Below are 20,579 nucleotides of genomic sequence, written 5' to 3'. Positions count from 1 at the left end.
GTTAGTGCAGTTGTGTATCGATTGCCTATACATCGAAGTAAAATATGTAAAGCATTACCTTCAAGTGTTATTTTCCTCCAGTCTCCAGGAATATTTTCGTCAGAATTTGTTTCTAAATCAACAAATCTAGATGGTACATAGTTAATGCTGTCATTGATCCTTAAATAATTATGTAAACAAATTGCAGCCTTTATAATGTTTTCAATACTTTCTGGGGTTGCTTTTATTGGACGTCAAAATACTTTCCATTTAGCTACCATAATTCCAAAATTGTTCGTTTAGTCCTAGATAATCGATAATTAAAAATATGTTCTTTGATTGTCATATTTTTACTACAAAATGCTTCATTAACCATGCTTTCAATGCAAAAATATCATCACCTACTAGTACCGGTGGCACTTGTGTGCCATTTGATAGCTGTCAGTTTTTAGGAAGTTTAAATAAGTTGTTCTTGAAAGCTTTACCCATTTTACTTTCATTGAATATAGAAGCATCATTATCTCTGCCGTAGCTACCCATATCTAAAAAAGGAAAGCAATATTTTAAATCACATATGGCTACTAAAACTATACTGTGATTGTTTTTGTAGTTGTAATACGCTGATCCACTCAAACTAGGAGCTTCTATACATACATGTTTACCATCTGCGACCCCAATACAATTAGGAACGTTCCATTCATTTTAAAATTCGTTTTGCCAATTTTTCCCACTCATTTGATGTACTTAGTGTCTTTAGATAACATAGCTGAAACACATGCCAAGTGTTTATTTATAATGTGGCATACTGTTGTTCTGCCGAGTCTAAAGTAAAAAGCTTGTATTTGTTATAAATCTCCAGTAACCAAGTATCTCAGTGTTACAGTCGATCGTTCTGAGGGTGATATAGTTTGACGGTTTTGACATGACTTTTTTGTTATGCTAAGTGCAACCATTGATAACAAGCGTTCATACCTTTCAGGCAACATTCTGTAAAAACTATGAAGAAATTATCCGGTGGGAAATGAGCAAGCGGCTAGCGAGTGACTAGCTAGCTTATAGCGACTTATAGCGATTTTCTAGCGATTTTTTTGTCTTTATTATCTTTAATGTCTTTCACATCTTTAAAAAGTCGATTTTTAGTGTTGAATCTATTATAATTATGAGAATAATTGAACTTTAAACATTGCGGTTTTGTAGCAATGCATCGCTACCTACATATCGTTGCTTTGTAGCTAGCTACAAAGTATCTACAAATCTATACCAGGTTGATAGCTACATTTAAAAAAATTTTAGACAGAGATTTTATATTGATATGACGCTAGCTACAATAGCCTGTGGGTCTTTAGCTTAATAAGCTAGCTGTCCTCGTAGCCAAATTGCTGTCTTTATCTTTACAAATATCAATAGCTTTTCGGTAACTTAAAAAAGCTAGCGATCCTCGTGGACAAATCGCTGTCTTAATTGTTACGATTATAGCTAGCTGTTCGCTAGCCGATTTCCAACCGGGTCTCTGTCATGAAGTCGTAGTAGAGTAAGTGTGTTAAATGTTCCTTTTTCACAACGGTTTTTAAACAATGAGCGAATCCAAAATTTGCGCTTACTTTTTTTTTTTTTACTCTGCATTTTTTACTATGTTCTAAGAGCTAGTAATGTATTGCAATGTGCGTGCTGGAAGTTCAAGTGATAATATTTTTTATTACTTGCCATTGTTCTAAAAATCAATTGGTTCATATAAATAATTCATTTTTTTTAATATTACCTTATTTATTGCTAAATGAGTGATAAAAAATATATTTATTTCGAAATGCTTCTAAAATTAATGGAAACAGCTGGTCGTGCGACAAATATTGCAGATGTTGTTGCGCGACAGTTGTCACACAGCTGTCGTACGACTATATGGAAACCAACCTTTAATTAAATATTAAGTAAAATAAACTTGAAAACGCAGTAAATGTTTGTTTATCATTGCCGTATTGCTAATTATCATCTTTATGTTATTTTATTGTAAAATAGCTTCGTCTCAATTTGTTACTTTGTCGCGGGAAAAAAAAAAGTTCCAGTTAATCCTACAGTTAAGCGGCCTAAAATAGTTTGAATTTTTCGCTTGTTACGCTCTCGTCAGTGGAGACTTTTTAAACCTAAGGAATATTTATTAGAATAATAAAAGAAAAAAAGATTGCTTCCTGGGCCGTCCTTAGGGGGGGGGGGGGTTGCGTAGGGGTGTCTAACCCCCCGACTATAAAAAATCTGTCGGCAAATATCGGCTATAACTACCTTGTCAGCAAATGTAGACTTTTAGTCGGCAAATATTTAATAATGAGAACCTTTTTTTTTAGTCTTTTTCTAATAAAATGTAAATCTAGTCGGCAAAAAGCCATATTTTACTCCACTTCCCCCATGCCATTCTCCTCGGGACGCCACTGATTGCTTTCCCATGCCAGTCTCTCTCTCGATGTCATTCTTTCTCTCGAACCTCAGCCGATGTAGGAGCACACTCTCTTGAAGCAGCAAATTGTTGCTAAATCTTGTAGCAAGATCACAGTAGATCATGTAGCAAAAAAGATTGCTGCTTCATGCCAGTCTCTCTCTCGATGTCAGTCTCTCTTTCATGCCAGTCTCTCTCTTTCTTTCAATGCTAGTCTATCTCTCATGCAAGTCTCTCTCTCGAACCCTCAGTCGATGTAGCAGCTCACTCCCATTTAGCAGCAGGCTATAAGATAGTCGATGCATGTACTGAAACCAATAAATATTCCTTATGTTTAAAAGTCTCTACTGACGAGAGCTCAACGAGCAAAAAAATAAAATTACTTTAGGCCGCTTTATTATTTACTTTATGTCTTAATTGCATACAATTTAGAATGTTATAAAAAATAATATTGAGATCTAATGTAACCTAAAAAAATTTATATTTGTGACGTATTTTAATTACGCTTTAATTTTTACGTTACATTACGTCTCAATTGGTTTCACTTTTAAAGGTAATAAAATAAATGATTAGATTGCTTAAGTACCTTATGGTACTTTAGCTTTTAAAGGTACTTTTTTTTTTTGCTATGCGTTACTTTTAAAGCTTTAAAAGTTTTATTTACCTTTAAAAATTTTTTTTTTTAAAAACTAACCCACAACCTTGTAGGTTAGTTTTTAAAAAAACTTTTTTAATTACAATAGTTTTGACAAACATATTATTGTGTCTACAATATTGTTAATAATATTATTGATAAAACAATTTTGTTTAATACCGTAACTCATTAATGAGTTACGGTATTTATCAATGTGTTTGTGTATACATTTGTAATTAAAAAAAAAAAAAATTGATTGTTAATTACCATCGTTTAATTTAATTCTTTTGTCTCAAATAGTTACTTTATTATTTTTTTTCTCAATTGTTTTTTTTTAATCAATTTTTTTTTAACTTATAAAAGTGCAACTTTAAAAGTGTAAATTTACACGTAATATAACGTTAAAAAAATCAATATTCGAGACGTATTTTAATTACGTCTCATATCTTTATTTGCACACTCATTTTGCACACTCATTTTGCACACTCATTTTAACTGAAACCAAATTCAAAACAAAACAACACTTTTTATTTCATCAAAATCACAATATAGTTTTTAATAACAATTTTTAAACTCCAAATCAGAAAAAATAAAATTTGAAAATATTGATTTTCATTAAAAAGTAAAAATCCATTTTTCTTCCATGGACGTAATAGTTTGATTTTAGAATCTATACCAATGTGACCGACTATTCGTGTACAACCATTCCCCAAAATGTTTTTCTTGGTGCGGAAAGTTCAAATTTACTTGCATTTTGTGACACTCTGATTTATGTAAAGCTCTGGTTGGCTATATTTACTTGACATCAAAAAAGAAATGTCAGGTCATTTAAACAAACCGATTACTTGGTGGAACAATTGATGATTAAAAATTTTATTCAGATTTTCACTGGCTTTTCTTAATGAATGTTTTAGTTCAATCATCTCAATTATATAAACATGCCAGGCAGAGTTGCCAACCTGGGGGAAAAAAATCAACAGAGCGCAAGTGGCAGTTTAGCTCTGAATGCGCTAAATTGCCACTTGCACTCTGTTAATGCAATTACTATTTCATACCGGTTAAAAGTAAAATAATTTTTTGCTATGAACAAGATGATGACTTCGAATTACCCAGTTGGAAAGATTTTTTGATATTTTTAATATGGCACTTTTAGGCATTGCACAAACTTATATATATTCATGCATATGTCTACGAGAAACATTTTGCATAAAATTGGGTGATTGGAAAGTCTCATATATTAATAAACTTTTCGACCTGTCTTTGTAACCTGATTTTGTGATCTCATAATGGCTAAAGCCATAATGAGATCACAAAAATTCGGTTTACAGTAAAAGTTTATTCTCAAAATTGAGTATTGGCCTTTCATCTACGATATTTAATACAAACATAGATTCAAAATAGATTTTTTTTGATTGAGAGCCGCCATCTGAAAGAATTAGGATAAACTCATTAGTAAGCCTCTTTAAAATTGTTATTTTTTAAATATGCTGTTGCTATTGATACTAGAATATATATATATATATATATATATATATATATATATATATATATATATATATATATATATATAACATCTTTACTTCAAACAAGGTTGCAAGCAACCACTATTAGAGTTTGAAGGTTCTGGAAATGAAAAGATGAAGTTTATAAAGCAAGATAACGATTAACAGACGACTTAAAAGATTGTAAGTTATATGAATCAGGAAAACAAGATGAAGGGGGTGAATTCTAAAGAATTGATGTTTGTGGAAAAAACTAGACGAATGAGAATTTTTGGAGCACTAAGGATAAAATGATGATATTTAACTGAATGGCGAGTAACACAAGAATGAATAATAGGAGCTGGCACAAAAACGCAAGTTATTTAGAGCAGCACCCTTCATAGTATTTATAGAAAAGAGAAAGAAAAGCAACATTACAACGATATAACAATAATTAAAGGTTGGCTGCCAAAGCAGGTTCAACTATATTTACAATGCTTTTTTGCTAGAAGACAAAAGGTAGGTACTCATTGAGAAGGACAAAAGGTAGGACTTATTGAGTGCGTTATCATTAATAAATATAAGAGGATCCAGATTGTTGCAATAACGATTAGCTGAAAAATATGGAATATTAATTGAAGTAATGGTTATGATCGAAAATTGCAGCAACAAAATGAGAGGAAAACCATGGGGCTTGACTTGGAATTTTCAAGAGAGAATAAAAGATTCCATGCCAGCCTGAATCCAAAAAGTTGCATAAAAAGCACGATTGTCAGTAGGAAGACGAAAGATTTCTACCCAAGGGCCATCACGAAGAAAATACCAGAAAGAGTCCTAGTCAGCTCTAAGGTAGTTGTAAGAGATACAATAAAAGAAGGATTCTGATGATGAGGAATAACGAGATTGTAGTTTTAGAGAGATTGAACCCTAATCAGAAGTACCTAAGAGTGAGTACCCGACAAAAAAGGTATGTGTGGCCCACACGTGGCCATAGTGCTTACAAGCGGAATAAAAGTGTGAAACTATATTGCAGCTGATGGTTGATATATAGGTTGATGATCAGTGTGACCCACATGCGGAACATATAATGCATCTGCATAATTATTCCCCTAAGTGTGGTATAATCCTTAAATAAATACTTGCTAAATTAGATGTGGCTATCATATGGGCCATACATATAACACACACAATCTTGCCTCATTTTGAATTTTAAATTTTAACCAATTTTAAACTGCGATTCCATTGCAATGCATTGCAGTAAACTCAAGAATATTCCATAATATCATGTGGTTTACAGTTTTGATAATTTTCAATTTATAGTTGTAGGTATGTTTGAGCGGTTTTGTAATGAATACATTTGACAATTGGTATTTTTTGTTTTGTTTTGTTTTGTTTTGTTATATAGGTGTGCCAAAAAGACCTAACGGTCTTTTCACAGAGCACCGCGGAAGTGTATTTAACCAGGAAGTTCACGCCTCCTTCCTTACCGTGAAAAAATGTCCAAAGCTCGCTTGGAACCTGGATCTCCTGCTTATATACCAAGCGCTCTAACCACTGCGCCACGGCCGCGATTTTTCAAAATAAACTTTCAATAAAATTTGTAAATTAGAGTTACAATTAACGAATAAAAATTTGTTATTATACTTAACGAGTTATACTTAAGTTATACTTATTCTAAAGAGAGTTATACTTAACGAAAAAAATGTAATCAGAGTTATACTCAACAATGATAAAAATATCTTAATACGTTGTGTTTGCTACCAGAAAACACAGCTTTCGTAATTATTGTATTTTTTCTCTCGATTTTGTTTATACATGGATTTCATATGAAACTATCTTTAGCTACTGTTCGAAAACATTGTAAGAATTCTAGGCAAAGAACTTGGAGAAAATATTGCGTCTTCATTGCATGATTATTTTCATCAGATTTGTTTTGTGCACAGAAATAATACAAAATGAATTTTTCAAATTTCATGAAAAGTTGTTGTAGGTAAATATTTATTTGTGAATAAAATTGTATATAAAAGCAAAAAGTCTTTCTATTTAAGTTGATGTCTTTCCATTTAAGTTATTTAACTGGTATTCCTATACAAATAAGTATACATACAGTACTTATTTGTATAGGTATATATATGTATAATTATTTGTATATTCTATGCATATACAAATCTACTGACTTGTTTAAATACGATATTTAAACAAGATTTGTTTATGTATTTGTTATAACTTTCTTGTAGGAAAATAATGCTACTTTTGTTCTTATTTAGTGTGGTTTTAATCGGGTAGACATTATGGCAACATATGGAATGCACCAACACCATTCCATAAAGGAAAGTGGTAAGTATATGGCTAACATATGTTTACCACACGTGGGCCACCTAAAACTTTCACGCAAAAATGAAGTGTGGCTTTTGTACCTATTTAGTGTGGTTTTAGTGGGATAAACATTAAAGCCACATATAGAACGCACAAAATCCACCCCATAAAGGAGAGTGCTAAATATATGGTTAACATGCAATTGCCATATATAGCCCACATGAAAATTTTTTGTCAGGTATGGAGAAACTACGCAAAAATTTATTTTTTGTTCATATCAATCTTTATTTTCATCCATATCCTTTGGTGTTCAATAACTTTTTTTATATTATAAATCTTCATTTAGTAAAGTACCTATAAATGTAAAGAGTAATGGTTGTTCATAAATAACGTTGTAGAGTTGGGGGTAGTGGTTTAGTACTTTTTGACAAGAAGAAGAGACAGTGAGAACTTTCCAAAAAGCTTGATGTAATTATTTCTAATCTACCACTTAAATAGAGCTGATCCTATAATTTATTACGCTTTTTTTGGAGCTTTTTTAGTTCTTTTCCTACTTGTCACAAATTGGCGCAAAATCCATACACCCCCACCCGCCTCACACGCACACACAAGCACGCATTTTTGTACAGTGACGTACTATGTATTACGAACTGCTCCGAGAAATTTTCTTTCCTTTGGGTATTTTTATATTTTTAGGTACTTCATTAAATAAAGACTTATAAATTAAAAATATTATAAAGTACCAAAGACACCATTATACATCGATACCATTTAATCAATATTTCTAAAAACTTAGTAAATCCAATATCTAGCCCAACCCAAAAATCTAGCTTTTTTTTCGGAATTAAAACCTGCATAGACACGTGTTTTTCGCGCTTTAAGCGTAAACTAAAAACACGAGTATATTACGGGCAGTTTTACTCGAGTTTAACACAAGTTTTTTAGGTTTAAAAGTCAAATTTAGTTGTCGCATGCTTTTATCAGTGGTTTCACATTCCTAACAGAAAGTTATTATAATATAATACTGCGTTTCCGTAACGGTCAAACCATTAATATGTTAACTGTTGTTTATGGTAAATTGTAATAGTTAATTTCATGGAATGAAAACAAATTTTTACACGTGTTATGCTTTTTGTTTTAGAAGGTTTTAAACACGCAGCAGAAACCAAGCGTAACTTTTTTCTGAGTTGTACTGGCTAGGGGAGAACCAATGAATATTTTTTAAAAAAGTTTTGGAATACAGCTGTTAATATGAATAATGATAACATATTAAAAAATTATTAATTTTAGAGGAGCTCACTATTTAAAATTGTATTTTTACCTGACTCTTACGGAAAGTCGCTCTTAAATTCCCAATTATAATTTTGAAATAATCTCAATTTTTCAATAGAAAATTGAGATTATTGCAAATCTCAGTTTTCTTAATCGTTTTATCAGCTTTATAAGAATTATAAACTATTTTTATTATAGCATAGAACCATTTATTTACATTTAGCTAAAGAAGAGACAAAATGGTGGCCATCACTTGTTTGTTAACAATTAACTCCAATAACTAGGGCTATGTATTTTGAGTATTGTTGTTATCGTTATCTAATCAATACAGTAAGTTTTTGGAAAGTAATATCATATGAAATTATATTTTGCTCTAACACCAAGAAATCTTGTATCCTGAATCCTTCCAAGAATATTTTTTTTTAAATATTTACAAATTAAAAACAAATATATTTACAAATTAAAAACAAATTTTGTAAAATTTGTTTTTAATTTGTAAAATTTTATAAAACTTTTGTTATAGTCGTCTTTTTATTGTAATATATGGGGAATTGTGATAAGATAATATATAATCGATTTTGCACGATTCTCTTAGTACAATTGTAATATAATAAGAGAATTTAAACGATAAATGAGGCAATTAACAATAAACTCAAACAAAAACAAAGACAACAAAAATTTTATACTCTAGATACATGTGATTTTACTCATTGGTGGATACAAGATATTTTTGAGTTTCAGATATGACACTTCCAGTAATTGAAAATTCTACATTTAAGTATGCTTTTGATTATATCAAATGTTTTTGCGAAAATTGTGGTGATTAGAGTCTAGGAAAAATATCATAAAGAACAAAAAGATTTCCCCCTAACCCAAACGGAAGAAAATTTAGTTAGCAATATTTTTTAACTTAAACTTATCAAAAGGTTTGAATTTTTATTGCAATTTTTTGCAAAAAATTTTCATTTGAACCTACCTAAATTTTCCCTAAATTTTCCTCAAACATATCAGTACTAAAAAATATTTATGGCAGATTAGCTATAAATAAAGAGGTTTAAAAAAATAGTTGAAAGTTTTAAATTTCATGTACAAATCATTATTAAATGATTAGTTAATATCGATGTATTTATTAAAATATCCATGTTGAATGACTTTTGATATATTTACTTTACTATATTCTTTTACTTAACTAAAACTATTGATGTAAAATTTATTCAACATGTTTAAGTAAAATTTATTCAACATATTTATATAGTTAAAAATTACCTTCTGAACACGGATAGCTTGCTGATCTTTTATCTAGAAATTAAAAAAGTTTTAATTTTTTATATCAGCTTTATTTATGTTTTGCTGTTAATTGATTGATCCAATTTTAGTTTAAAATTAATTTCAAATATTTTACATTTATAAATCTTTAAGAAAACTAATAAATAAGAACAGACACTTTTTCGGTAAACAAATTCATTCTGTCACACGTCGAACTGTAATACTAGTCAAGACTTGTGCAAATTAGAATTTAAATAATATCTTTAATTATCACTTGGAAAAAAAAAAAAATTTAAGCAGCATGTTTAAAGAGTCCATGATGTAACTCACATCCAATGCCAATTAGCACTAAATATTCATGTAGCTATAGCTACATAAATATGCTTTAATTTTTTATTTATAGATAAAAAATTAAAACAACAAAAGATTATCACAGAAAAAACAAACTTTTATGCAATAAATTGAAGTTTTTAAAAAAGGCTATAGAAATTTCACTTTATTTCCAGATTACTTAAAAGTCTGTTTATGTTGGTTACTATTTCGTTAAGTCAAAGAATAAAAAAAAACTCTCAATACCTAGGAATAACCTTTGAAAAAAAGCTAACGGAAAATTCGAAAGAATTTTTGCAAAAACTTTAAACTAATTAAAAATTTCAAGTGAATTCCTTACCAAGATTCATGCTTTTTTGAGGAGAAGCTTTCAGCTTTAAAGAGAGGCTCATTATGCAGTTTTTCAAAGTTTTTTCTTTGGATGTCTTCAGGCTTTTTTTCTGATTTAAAACAAATAAGGTGTTTTTTCCTGAATTAATAAAAAAATATAGTCAAGACTAATTGATCAATTAATCAATTAAAAGTTTTGCGATTTAATTTAACTGATATTTGGCATAAATATAACGAAAACAATATCTCAAAAACTTTCTAATGTGTCATCTTATTAAAGAAGAGACTACATCGACGTTTTAAATAAACTTTTTGTCTTTAATCTTTTTTACTCCTCAAATTATCAGTTTATTGTGTCGTCAGGTATTTTCACTGAAAGCTAGTTAATGCATCAAATACTTTTTTTTTTTTTACTTGCATTGATCATCACCTGTCATCTTCATTATCATCAAAAGATGTTAAAACACACAAAAAATAATGACAAACAGTTTTGAAATAAAAAACTTCATTGGTTTTAAGAACTCTTTAAATGAATTTCAAATTTGTAAAATAGTTATTTATAAATATTTCTTGTTAATATAATTCTTGTTAAAAATAATTACCTATAATATTTAATAAACCCTTTATTTGAATATTTATGCAGGCTAAAACATTTTATTAGTTCTTTAATCGATATTTGTTCTAATAACAAATAAATATTTAATAAAGAAATGGAATAGGTTAAAAAATGCAAATCGAAATCAATAGTTAATATAAATTTACAACTATGAAAAAACTTTGATTAGATGTTTTATTTTAATTTCTATATACTTGATTTAATTATTTTATTACTGTATAAGTAATTCTGAGGGGGAAAACGACATGAAGAAAACACTCACTTATTTTTCAAACCATTCAAAGATATTTAGTCTTTTTCATAATGTGATGTTTAATAGAATTATTATACTCTAACCAATTTATTACTAAGTTCTTTCTAAGTTAGTACCAAGGGCGATTCTAGGAATTAGATTAAAGAAGGAGAGGGGTAGGGGTGGCAAATCCCTAAATACTGCCGACTATTTTTTTTTTTTAAAAGAAAAGGTCCAAAAAACTGCCGACTGTCAAATTCCATTTATCCAACTCTATATTCTTTCAAAAAACGACCAAAAGTTGAAAATAGCCTTCTTAGGGGAAAAGGGGGTGTCAACAACCCCGTAACCCCTCCAACAACCCCGTAAAACCGCCTCTGGTTGGCATTTTCCTGTAGCAAAAGGTAATACCCAAAAAGTGTTTTTGAACGGGTTTTTTTCGTATTAGCGGCCTATAAATATATACTTAAAACTTACATTAAATTTCCAATTAATAAAATATTATGTTATATTGTATATCTGATGATACAATATTTACATAAGTATAAATATTTTTAATATAATTTTTTATATATTTTAATTGTAATCATATTAAATTTGTATATTAGTTACACAAAAATTAAATAGAAACACTATTAAACATTATTATTTTTTGCTGAAGCAATACGATATTATACTGCGATTTTTAAAAAAAAATCATGAAACTAAAGGAAATCAGAAAAACCACGTCATCCGGTAACATTAAAATAGTGGCTAAATAAAGTTCTGAAAGAAGTTGCTTGACATTAAATATTTTAAACTTTTTTAAGTTCTTCTCTTCTAAGTTCTTTATTCAGTGGTAGCAATTAATATTATTACATTTTTTTATAATAATTTTTTATTTGGACTTCAGGAAGATTACTAGTATTGATAAATTGATTTTTTGAATTTCTATACTGGATTAATACTAAAAGGAATAATGAAAAAGCAGCACATAAAAGAAAAAAAAAGACAATGTAAATTATATTAGGTATTTTTTAGTTAATAAATTTTGATTTTTCTAAGTGTTTGCTGCATAGATTCAGTAACTTGTAGTAGAAAGATATTTGACAACTTAGTGCCTAGTAACCTTTCCGACAACTTTTAAAAATTATCTATTTAAGCAACTAACTTATTGGCTCCAGATAAATTTGTTTTAATGCTAATTTCCTGTAATTAAAAAAAAAATCACAATGTAATATTAGGTCGATCTGTAATTATTGCACGTTTTTTAGCGCCACTATTGTACTTAAATACTGAATAATAAATAATTACTGACTTTAAAAAACATGCAATAATTATGCCTCTACCTAATATAATTTCAATAGATACTTGAGCTTTATTTTTATTTGTAAAGAACGTACATATCATGAATCAAAAAATATAAAGTAATTTTAAATAAAAATGTAAATGTATGAGCATAAAATAAAAAAAGAAAATTAAAAATATGATATATCAATTATAAATTTGTTTATTAATTTTTATACCATCCGAAAATCTAAGTGGTACTTGACACTAAGTGGTACTTGTGCAGACATACCTTTGAGTAGATTGGATTTGATTCAAGAAGGATTTCCAAAAGTTTTTCAAAAGTAGAAACAAAAACAAGGCTCATTAAACTAAAATTTAACGCAATGCATGAGCTAACCCTTTAAACAGATGATATCATAAAAAAAGTCATTTTTAATTTTTCATATAATCCAGTTCCACACAAAAAATTATACACTTTTTAAAATCCAACTTTTGACAAAAAAAATACATAATAACCATAATACATAATAATCATTTATTTAAAGAAAACTATAACTATTAAAAAGATTTAAAATTTTTCAAGTTTCTAAAAGTTTTGAGCCTAATTTGTACTGCGTTACTTGTTCAAAAGTTAATATGGTCTGTTTACAAAGTTTTAGTTGTTTACAAAGTTTACTAAGTTTTGATTTTTATTGGTAACTTTATTCTAATACGACAGACCTTTAATAAATACGCTTTTACATATAATTGAAGTTGATTATGAGGTTTATGGTTGAAACTACTTTTGAGGTTAGCTCTATTTTTATGTGTTTATATTGTACTTACATTAACAGTGACTATATGTTAGCAGCTTTAAATCTCATAATCAAGTAGAGAATCTAATTGCGGACATGTACTTAAAACATTTACATTGATAAATATTGTTTAGCAAATGACGTGTTAATAGATATATATTTAACTTATTATAGTAAACAAGAGGTGCCGCCATTCATAGAAATTTATGCTCAATTGGACTTATGTCATATTTCAAGATGTTTTCTAAAAAAACCCGACGTTTTTCCAACACTCACCTCTTTACGAATATATTTTATAATTTTTAAAATATCTGAGTTTTTGTGCAAGATGAAATTTTTTTATTTAAGAACCATTCATGTTTTTTAAAATATTATAGCGGTTCTTTGAGCGTTGGTTAACAAAAACTTATTTGTAATAAGACTTGGACGTTAAAAGTAATGTGTAAATAAATAATAAATTCGGTTTACTATAACATCTTTACAATGACTTTCGCTGATAAAAAAGCAAAACGAATAATTAAATGTAATAAAGATATTTCAAAAGTGAAATTTGATTTTTTTTAATTCGTATTTTGTTTTATTTACGTTATTAGTTTTACGTAATTACGAACTTTTCCGATATAATTCACCTCTTCTAATCAAATTTCTATTTATTTAATATTTCTTTAAAATATAAAAGTTTGGCGTGAACACAACTAGCGCTCTAGACCAAACTTTTTAAGGATTATAATGTTTCCTTTTTCATTTACTTCAAAAATAACACCAAATAATAAAAGTGGTTTTGTTCTCAAATAAAATAACGAATTAAAAACACTGGACTTATATTTAACTTTAGTTTTATATTTAACTTTAGTTTTTTTTAATTCTTACATTTTATAGCAAAGAAAATATCTCGTATATATATTTTTTAGTGCAAACTGGCTCACATAAAGTCCCTATTTACAGTATGTTACGGCATATTTATAAAAAGTACCAAAAGCTTTAATGCGAAGTAGTACTGGTCATAAAATATATTTCACAACTTTGCAGTTTTTAAATGAGCAGTTAAAGACATGAACTCAGTCAGAAAAGTCTTAGTCAGAAATTTAGTGACATTATTTTCGTTGGAGTCTACCCCATGATAATCTTGAAGTATGATATAATGTTATTTGAACTCTACCCCATGATAACCTTCCAGTAAGTTATAATGTTTTTTGAAGTCTACCCCTTGATAACCTTCAAGTAAAATATAATGTTCTTAAAAAAAAATGTGATCAGAGTGCGGAATTAAATCATTCCGACCACTGATCGCATCACTGATCGCTTTAAAGAATATTTTAATAATACAAAGATAGAGTTAAACCGGGTCAAACCGCACACCATATCGATATGGTGTGCGGTTTGATCTTTGTATTATTAAAATATTCTTTTTGAAGAAAAGCATTAATAGTTTCGTCATATCTTGAATTAATTGAATTTTGATCTAATGGGTCATTAAAACTAATATCACCGAAAAAGTTTAACTTATGAATCGATTTTAAATCAGACACGGTTGATTTGACACTTATTGACTAAGGCACCAATAATTTTCTACAATTCTGATAACTCTTCTTTTAGAATCTTCTTTTAAGATTAAAAGACTATATTCACTACTTTTCAAGTTTTTAAATTCGTAAATCAAAATTTTAAGCCCAGATTCTAATGTTTTGATTTTTTTTATGGTTAGTATATATTTACAGCCACAAATAGACATTAAAACTAATCCAAAATAGAGTCCGTTATTGACAAACATTTTTAAGTTCCGAAGTACTACTCAAACGCTGAGTTGGCGGTGGCAGGATTTGAACTCGTATAGTACAATAGTCTGGGTTTTATATTATCGTTTAACGCTCTAACCAACTGAGTTATCCAGCCACAATTAGTAATACAAAGATCAGGCGGAGATTTTTCTACAGGAGTTATAAGAGCTTTATAAGACTCCTTGCCGCTTTTAAAAGAGCAACTTGAATTATTTTTAGATTTTAGGTATATTAAGAAAGTCACTTACTTATAATTTATCTAGTCGGCTGTTAAAATCTTTAAATACTTCGTCATAAATAGTTTCCGCATCTTCTCTTTTTTTTCCTTTTAATGAATAACATTTATTGCATTTATGAAAATTGTCGCATGTTTCATTCTCAAGATTGCTGATGGTTCCGAAAAATCTTGTAAAAAACATTAAAAATTGCTAAGAAACTTAATAGACTCTATTTCATTGTCAATATCATTAAATATTTGTTTATTTTCTTAAAATAATTTTTTTCTCTGTAAATTTAGCTGCCATCTTTTAATCACCACAACACGTACTATTTGAGGGGTAAGCAGATTCTGTTAAGGGATAAACAGATTCTATATGTTAATCAGCTCTGCATCTCTTCTTCATCTATTCGGCAGGCGTAAATGTATTCATTGTACATTGTTTCCAGTTTTCATAGGATGTTGAATGCTGGATCTTCTTAACTCAATGTAACGGTTTTGCTTGTGTCTCTTTATTAATATTATTTTTTTTAATTCTTTATTTTTACGTGCCCCAAGAAGTCCTAACGGTCTTGTCACAGAGCACCGCGGAAGTGCATTTAACCGGGAAGTTCACGCCTCCTTCCTTATCGTGACGCGAAAATTTGTCTAGAGCTCGTTTCGAACCTGGATCTCCTGCTTATAAAGCAAGCGCTCTAACCACTGCGCCACGGCCGCACATTATGACTTTTTATTACTAGCCGACTCATTCTATTCTCTCCTAATGAGGGTACATCTTTAAAACTCAGTTTTATAGTCAGGGGGCTACTGGTAGTCAGGTTTTTTGCGAGATGAGTAATAGTAAAAATAAGGCCTAAAAACCTTTTTTTGTGGACTCAAAAAAGGGGTTGCCTGAAATACATGTTCGTCTTACAAATGGCTAGTGATTTTTTTAAATTAGTGCGTACCTACTTTTATATTAAACCCTCACTCTCCCCCCCCCCTTCCTCCACCCTCCTTAAACGCTTTCGTACGCTATTTGAAGACCTCCTCGCTCCCCCTTATGAAAAATCTACTTTGAATGTGTTTAAAAATCCTCAATAATATTTATTATGTGCGGCCGTGGTTAGAGCGCTTGCTTAATTAACAGGAGATCCAGGTTCGAAACGAGCTTTGGACTGTTTTAGCGTCACGATAAGGAAGGAGGCGTGAACTTCCTGGTTAAATGCACTGCTCTAATGCTCTGTGACAAGACCGTTACTTGGGGCACCTAAAAAAAAAATATCATCCAAGAGTAGGTGGTTATTACGCATGCGTAAATTTTTTTGGTCTGGATTTTTATGAAAATCGGCAACCTGCTTTTGAATGTCATTAAAAATCTTCAATCCGAACCATGGCTTACTATATAACAGGCCTTGCCAACGCGCAGCTTGCGTAAAAAACTGGAGGCAAGATTAAAAATATTACTATGCAGTAGTTTACATTTTCAGTTAGGTGATTTTCGCATGAATATAATATTTGTATGATATATCTACTAAAAGTAACTTATAAAAAATGAAATTTATTCTTTTTTTTTTTTTAATTTCGTTTATAACTAATATTGTAATATAACTAACGAATAACATTTATAAAAATTTTAAATTAACTTAAATATATCTAAAACTAATTATGTTTAAACAATTTAGTATATATAGATTTGAATTTTGCTATAATTTAATATTAGCATTTACCACAAAATTTATTAATGGGTTTTTTAAGTATTAAAAATAAATTTTTGAGAAAAAAGAGATAAAATCCTTAGAGAATAAAAAGTAAATACAAGCTTTTTAAATATTTTACTAAATACTATTTTACAGTTTTTCTTAAAAACATTTCAAAAATTTTACTTTGCGCTGAGTTTTATCAACTTCTGCTTTGGCTCCTTGTGGGAACGAGGTGAATAGAATCGACAATAATTATTAAATAAAATATTTGTCATTGTTAATCCATGATGTCTTTGCATACCTAATGAATAAAATTCTGATAGCATCAAAAGGAGGTTACACAGTGATGACCGACAAGTGTCATTATATACTTCATAAAAAAGAATGTAACAGTAAGTTGCCCATTGACAAACTTTGTCACCAGGAATTGTTAAACCTCCTCGATTTATGTCCTTTACAAAATTTCCATACGCTTCATAGAAATAAAAGGTGTCATCTGGATTTTCATCTTCACGAATAATGTACCCAGCAATATAAACTAATGACATTTTAATATCAACAGTCAATGAATCACACAGAGCAGGTAAATTGTCAATAACGTTGCAAATACCCTCGCTTGGTAAAAATTTACATTTTGGACAAGAGTGATCTGAACCTAGATTGGCTAACACATCTGAACTTTTCTCAAACTTTAATAGCAACTTTGTACGGTATATAGTTACTTTTTCAAGAACTTGTTGAACGGAAATAAAATAAGTTCCTCCTGAGCCTTGTCTTAATTTTCCAAAGAGCTTTTCTAATGGATCTGTAGTAAAGTTAAATATTTTAAGAAAAATATTGTCTTTAGTACACCATGCTTCTTTTTTTTCAAAAAAGTTATAAAACTTCTGATTGACTCTGTTACTATCACAGACAATAGCAACAACATTGCCCCCATTATTTTTAATTGCATCAAGAATCAGTGTTGTCTGTTCAAAAAGAAACTCAGCATCAAGTTCTCTGACTGGTAACATTTTGTAAAGAAATTTTGGTCCATTAAACAATGTTACAACCAAAAAGCTCAGTACTGTGTTTGCTAACAGATGAGGTTTGTTAACTGATTTACCAAATACTATGCCACCATGATACTGCAACATTGGTTTAACATAAACCTCATCAAGAAGTAAAATGCACGTTTTTTTTCTATCATCTCTAAGATTAGAGAAAATATGTCTGATATAAGTGGTATCCTCTAAAGATTTACATTTAGATGTAATTCTTCCTAAAGTACGTAAACTCGGAAGTTCAAAATCTTCTCTGATGCGATTGTAGGCTGATTGTGAAAGAGAAAAATACTCAAATGCTCGCACTATTGTTTCAATTGGATACTTTTTTTCCCTAATACATGTTTTATTCATTGACAAAATTTGTTGATATACAACTTCTTTTTTGGGTGTTATTTCACAACAATTTAAAAATCTTAATGCTTCTTGAATATGAGAAAATTTGTTCACAATATAAACTCGGCTAGATGATAAAGTCATAACACTAATTTTAACTCCACAATGAAATGCTTCAAAAGTGAGATTTTTATATATGCAGAGTAGAAATCTAGCAATAGCACTTTCCTTTAAAAAGTCTGAAGACTGAATATATAATATATCATTGCATAAATAATTAATAATAGCAAAATTAAATTCATTAGTTTTTAACTTTTCATATAAAACATTAATACTTTCTATTTTTTCTTGTGAATTAAATATTGCTAACACGTCCTTTTCTTGCCAGCGAACACTATTAAGACTTTTTGATGTTTTTCTAAGTGGCATGGGTACAGTAGGAAATAAGCTTGGCTTTATACAATCAAATACTGACGGAGCATCACGAGGTCTTAGCTTTCCATAATCAGTAACAGTTGTATAATTTTTGGGCCAGTGTCTTTCACATACTACGGTGTTATTAGTATCAGGAACATTATCTCTTGGTATTATAACAACCCAACGTTTTCGTTCTTCAATGTTTCTTGGAAGTCTAAATGTTTTAACTCTATTCTGAGGATTATAATTGCCATTGCAATTTGTTACAAAACATCGACGAACCATTTTTTAAATACTAAATTAAATCCTTTGCTTAATCCTTCACCTCTCAACTAACTTTTTTTTTTAAATTTAGAAGTTAGTTAAAATAATTACGGGTGTTTGGTTATTGTAAATTTTATGCAAATATTACCTTATGTATATATATTCAACTTAAATTAATTTTAATTTAAAAAAATTTTAAATAAAAATTAAATTGTTAATTTTATAATAATAATTTATTATTGTTTTATAATTATTATTGTTACAAAAAAAAACCACCCCCGTATTTATTTTGTAAAATTGCTTGTTAGTTTTTCAAATGTAAAACTATCTTGCCTCCAGTTTTTTACGCAAGCCGCGCGTTGGCAAGGCCTGTTATATAGTAAGCCATGATCCGAACGTATAGACCATGGATGGCCAAATAGCGGCTCTTAATAGCGGCTCGTTTCAAAAGTTTTATTGATTTACTGATAACATAACTTGAATTGAACATAGCCGGAAGACATTGTTTGAAAAATGGATATAGCAAAAGGTGACAATAAAGCTCTTCACAATAAAAGTAAGAAAAGAAAAATTAAAGATGAGAACAGATCATTTCATGGTAATTGGACAAAAAAATACGCATTTATTGAAAAAGAAAATAGGCCTATGTGTTTAATTTGCAATACTGAACTAGCTCATAATAAGACATGTAATGTTAAAAGTCACTATGAAACAAAACATATATGTTTTTCTGAAGAATACCCAATAAATCCATGTCATAGAAAGAACAAAATCGAGTTTCTCAAAACAATATCTAAAAATCAACAAAAGAATATTTCATCTTCCAGCAAAGAATCAAATATTACAACAGAAGCAAGTTTTATTATACCTTGGAACATTGCAAAAAGTAAACATCCTTACAGCGATGGAGAGATTGTAAAACAAAATCTTTTTGATGTGATCTCAGTTTTAGATCCTAATAATAGCAAAATTCAAAGGTTAATTTCGAATATTTCTGTTTCTCGACATACAACTGAAAAAAGAATATCTGAGATTAGTGTCGAAGTTGAACAGCATTTCTTAAATGACATAAAAAATTGTGAAGCATTCAGTTTAGCATTGGAGGAATCAACAGATATTCAAGATAAATCTCAAATGGCAGTATTTGTTAGATATGTAACATCAGATGTACTTGTGAAAGAAGAGTTGCTAGATTTAATAAAGCTAAAAGACACAACTCGTGGAGTCGATTTAAAGAAAGCCCTTGACACTGTTCTGGTGAAAGCCAATGCTCCTAAGAACAAGCTTGTTAGTGTTGCTACATATGGTGCAACAGAAATGGTTGGAAAACACATTGGGTTTATGGGTTTACTAAATAGTGATCCTACGTATCCAGAGTTTATCCCAGTTCACTGTGTGATTCATCGAGAACATTTAGTATCAAAACATTTAATTTTCCAATTGTTTTTAAATCAGTGCTGGAGAATGTAAATTATATTCGATCTAATGCAAAAAATCACAGACAGTTTAAAAATTTCATTAGTGAATTGGATCTTGCTGAACAACCAAGTGACTTGTCGTTTTACTGTGCTGTAAGGTGGCTTTCAAGTAGCGACATTTTTTATAGGTTTGTAGAACTATTAGAACCAATTAATTGTTTTTTGCTTGAAAAGCAGAAGATATTTAAAATCTTTGATGGCGTGAATTTTTTGCAAAATCTTTTATTATTAACTAATATAATGCAACAGTTACAAAATCTGAATTTGTCGCTTCAGGGAAAAGAAAAAAATATATCTGATCTTGCTCAGACTATATTTAGTTTTCAAAAAAAATTGCTCTATTTTAGAAAGATCTTACCTTAAAAACTTTTAATCATTTTCCTCAAATGAAGAAGATGATTCATAATCCTAATCTTACAA

The 20,579-nt window shown here is 29.3% G+C and overlaps 1 protein-coding gene across 4 annotated transcripts in view; it reads right to left on the bottom strand.

Annotated features, from left to right (window-relative positions):
- The window catches only part of LOC100200114 (uncharacterized), a 31,484-nt gene extending 18,476 nt beyond the window's left edge, over positions 1 to 13,008 (bottom strand). The window contains exons 1-3 of one of the 4 annotated variants that reach the window (XM_065814067.1): positions 12,976 to 13,008; positions 10,044 to 10,172; positions 9,374 to 9,406 (exon numbers count right to left, since the gene is read on the bottom strand). In XM_065814067.1, the coding sequence (XP_065670139.1) occupies positions 9,374 to 9,406; positions 10,044 to 10,095 (85 nt within the window). In that variant the 5' untranslated portion in view covers positions 10,096 to 10,172; positions 12,976 to 13,008. Of the gene's footprint in view, positions 1 to 58; positions 1,443 to 9,373; positions 9,407 to 10,043; positions 10,173 to 12,439; positions 12,552 to 12,975 lie in introns of those variants that run through there. The other 3 variants (XM_065814066.1, XM_065814069.1, XM_065814068.1) reach the window with 3 other exon arrangements.
- Positions 13,009 to 20,579: the final 7,571 nt, after the last annotated feature.

This window comes from Hydra vulgaris, chromosome 12 (assembly GCF_038396675.1).
Source record: "Hydra vulgaris chromosome 12, alternate assembly HydraT2T_AEP".
Taxonomy (NCBI): Eukaryota; Metazoa; Cnidaria; class Hydrozoa; order Anthoathecata; family Hydridae; genus Hydra; species Hydra vulgaris.
The sequence above is the reverse complement of the archived record's forward strand: the minus strand, read 5'-3'. Positions and strand labels throughout refer to the sequence as shown.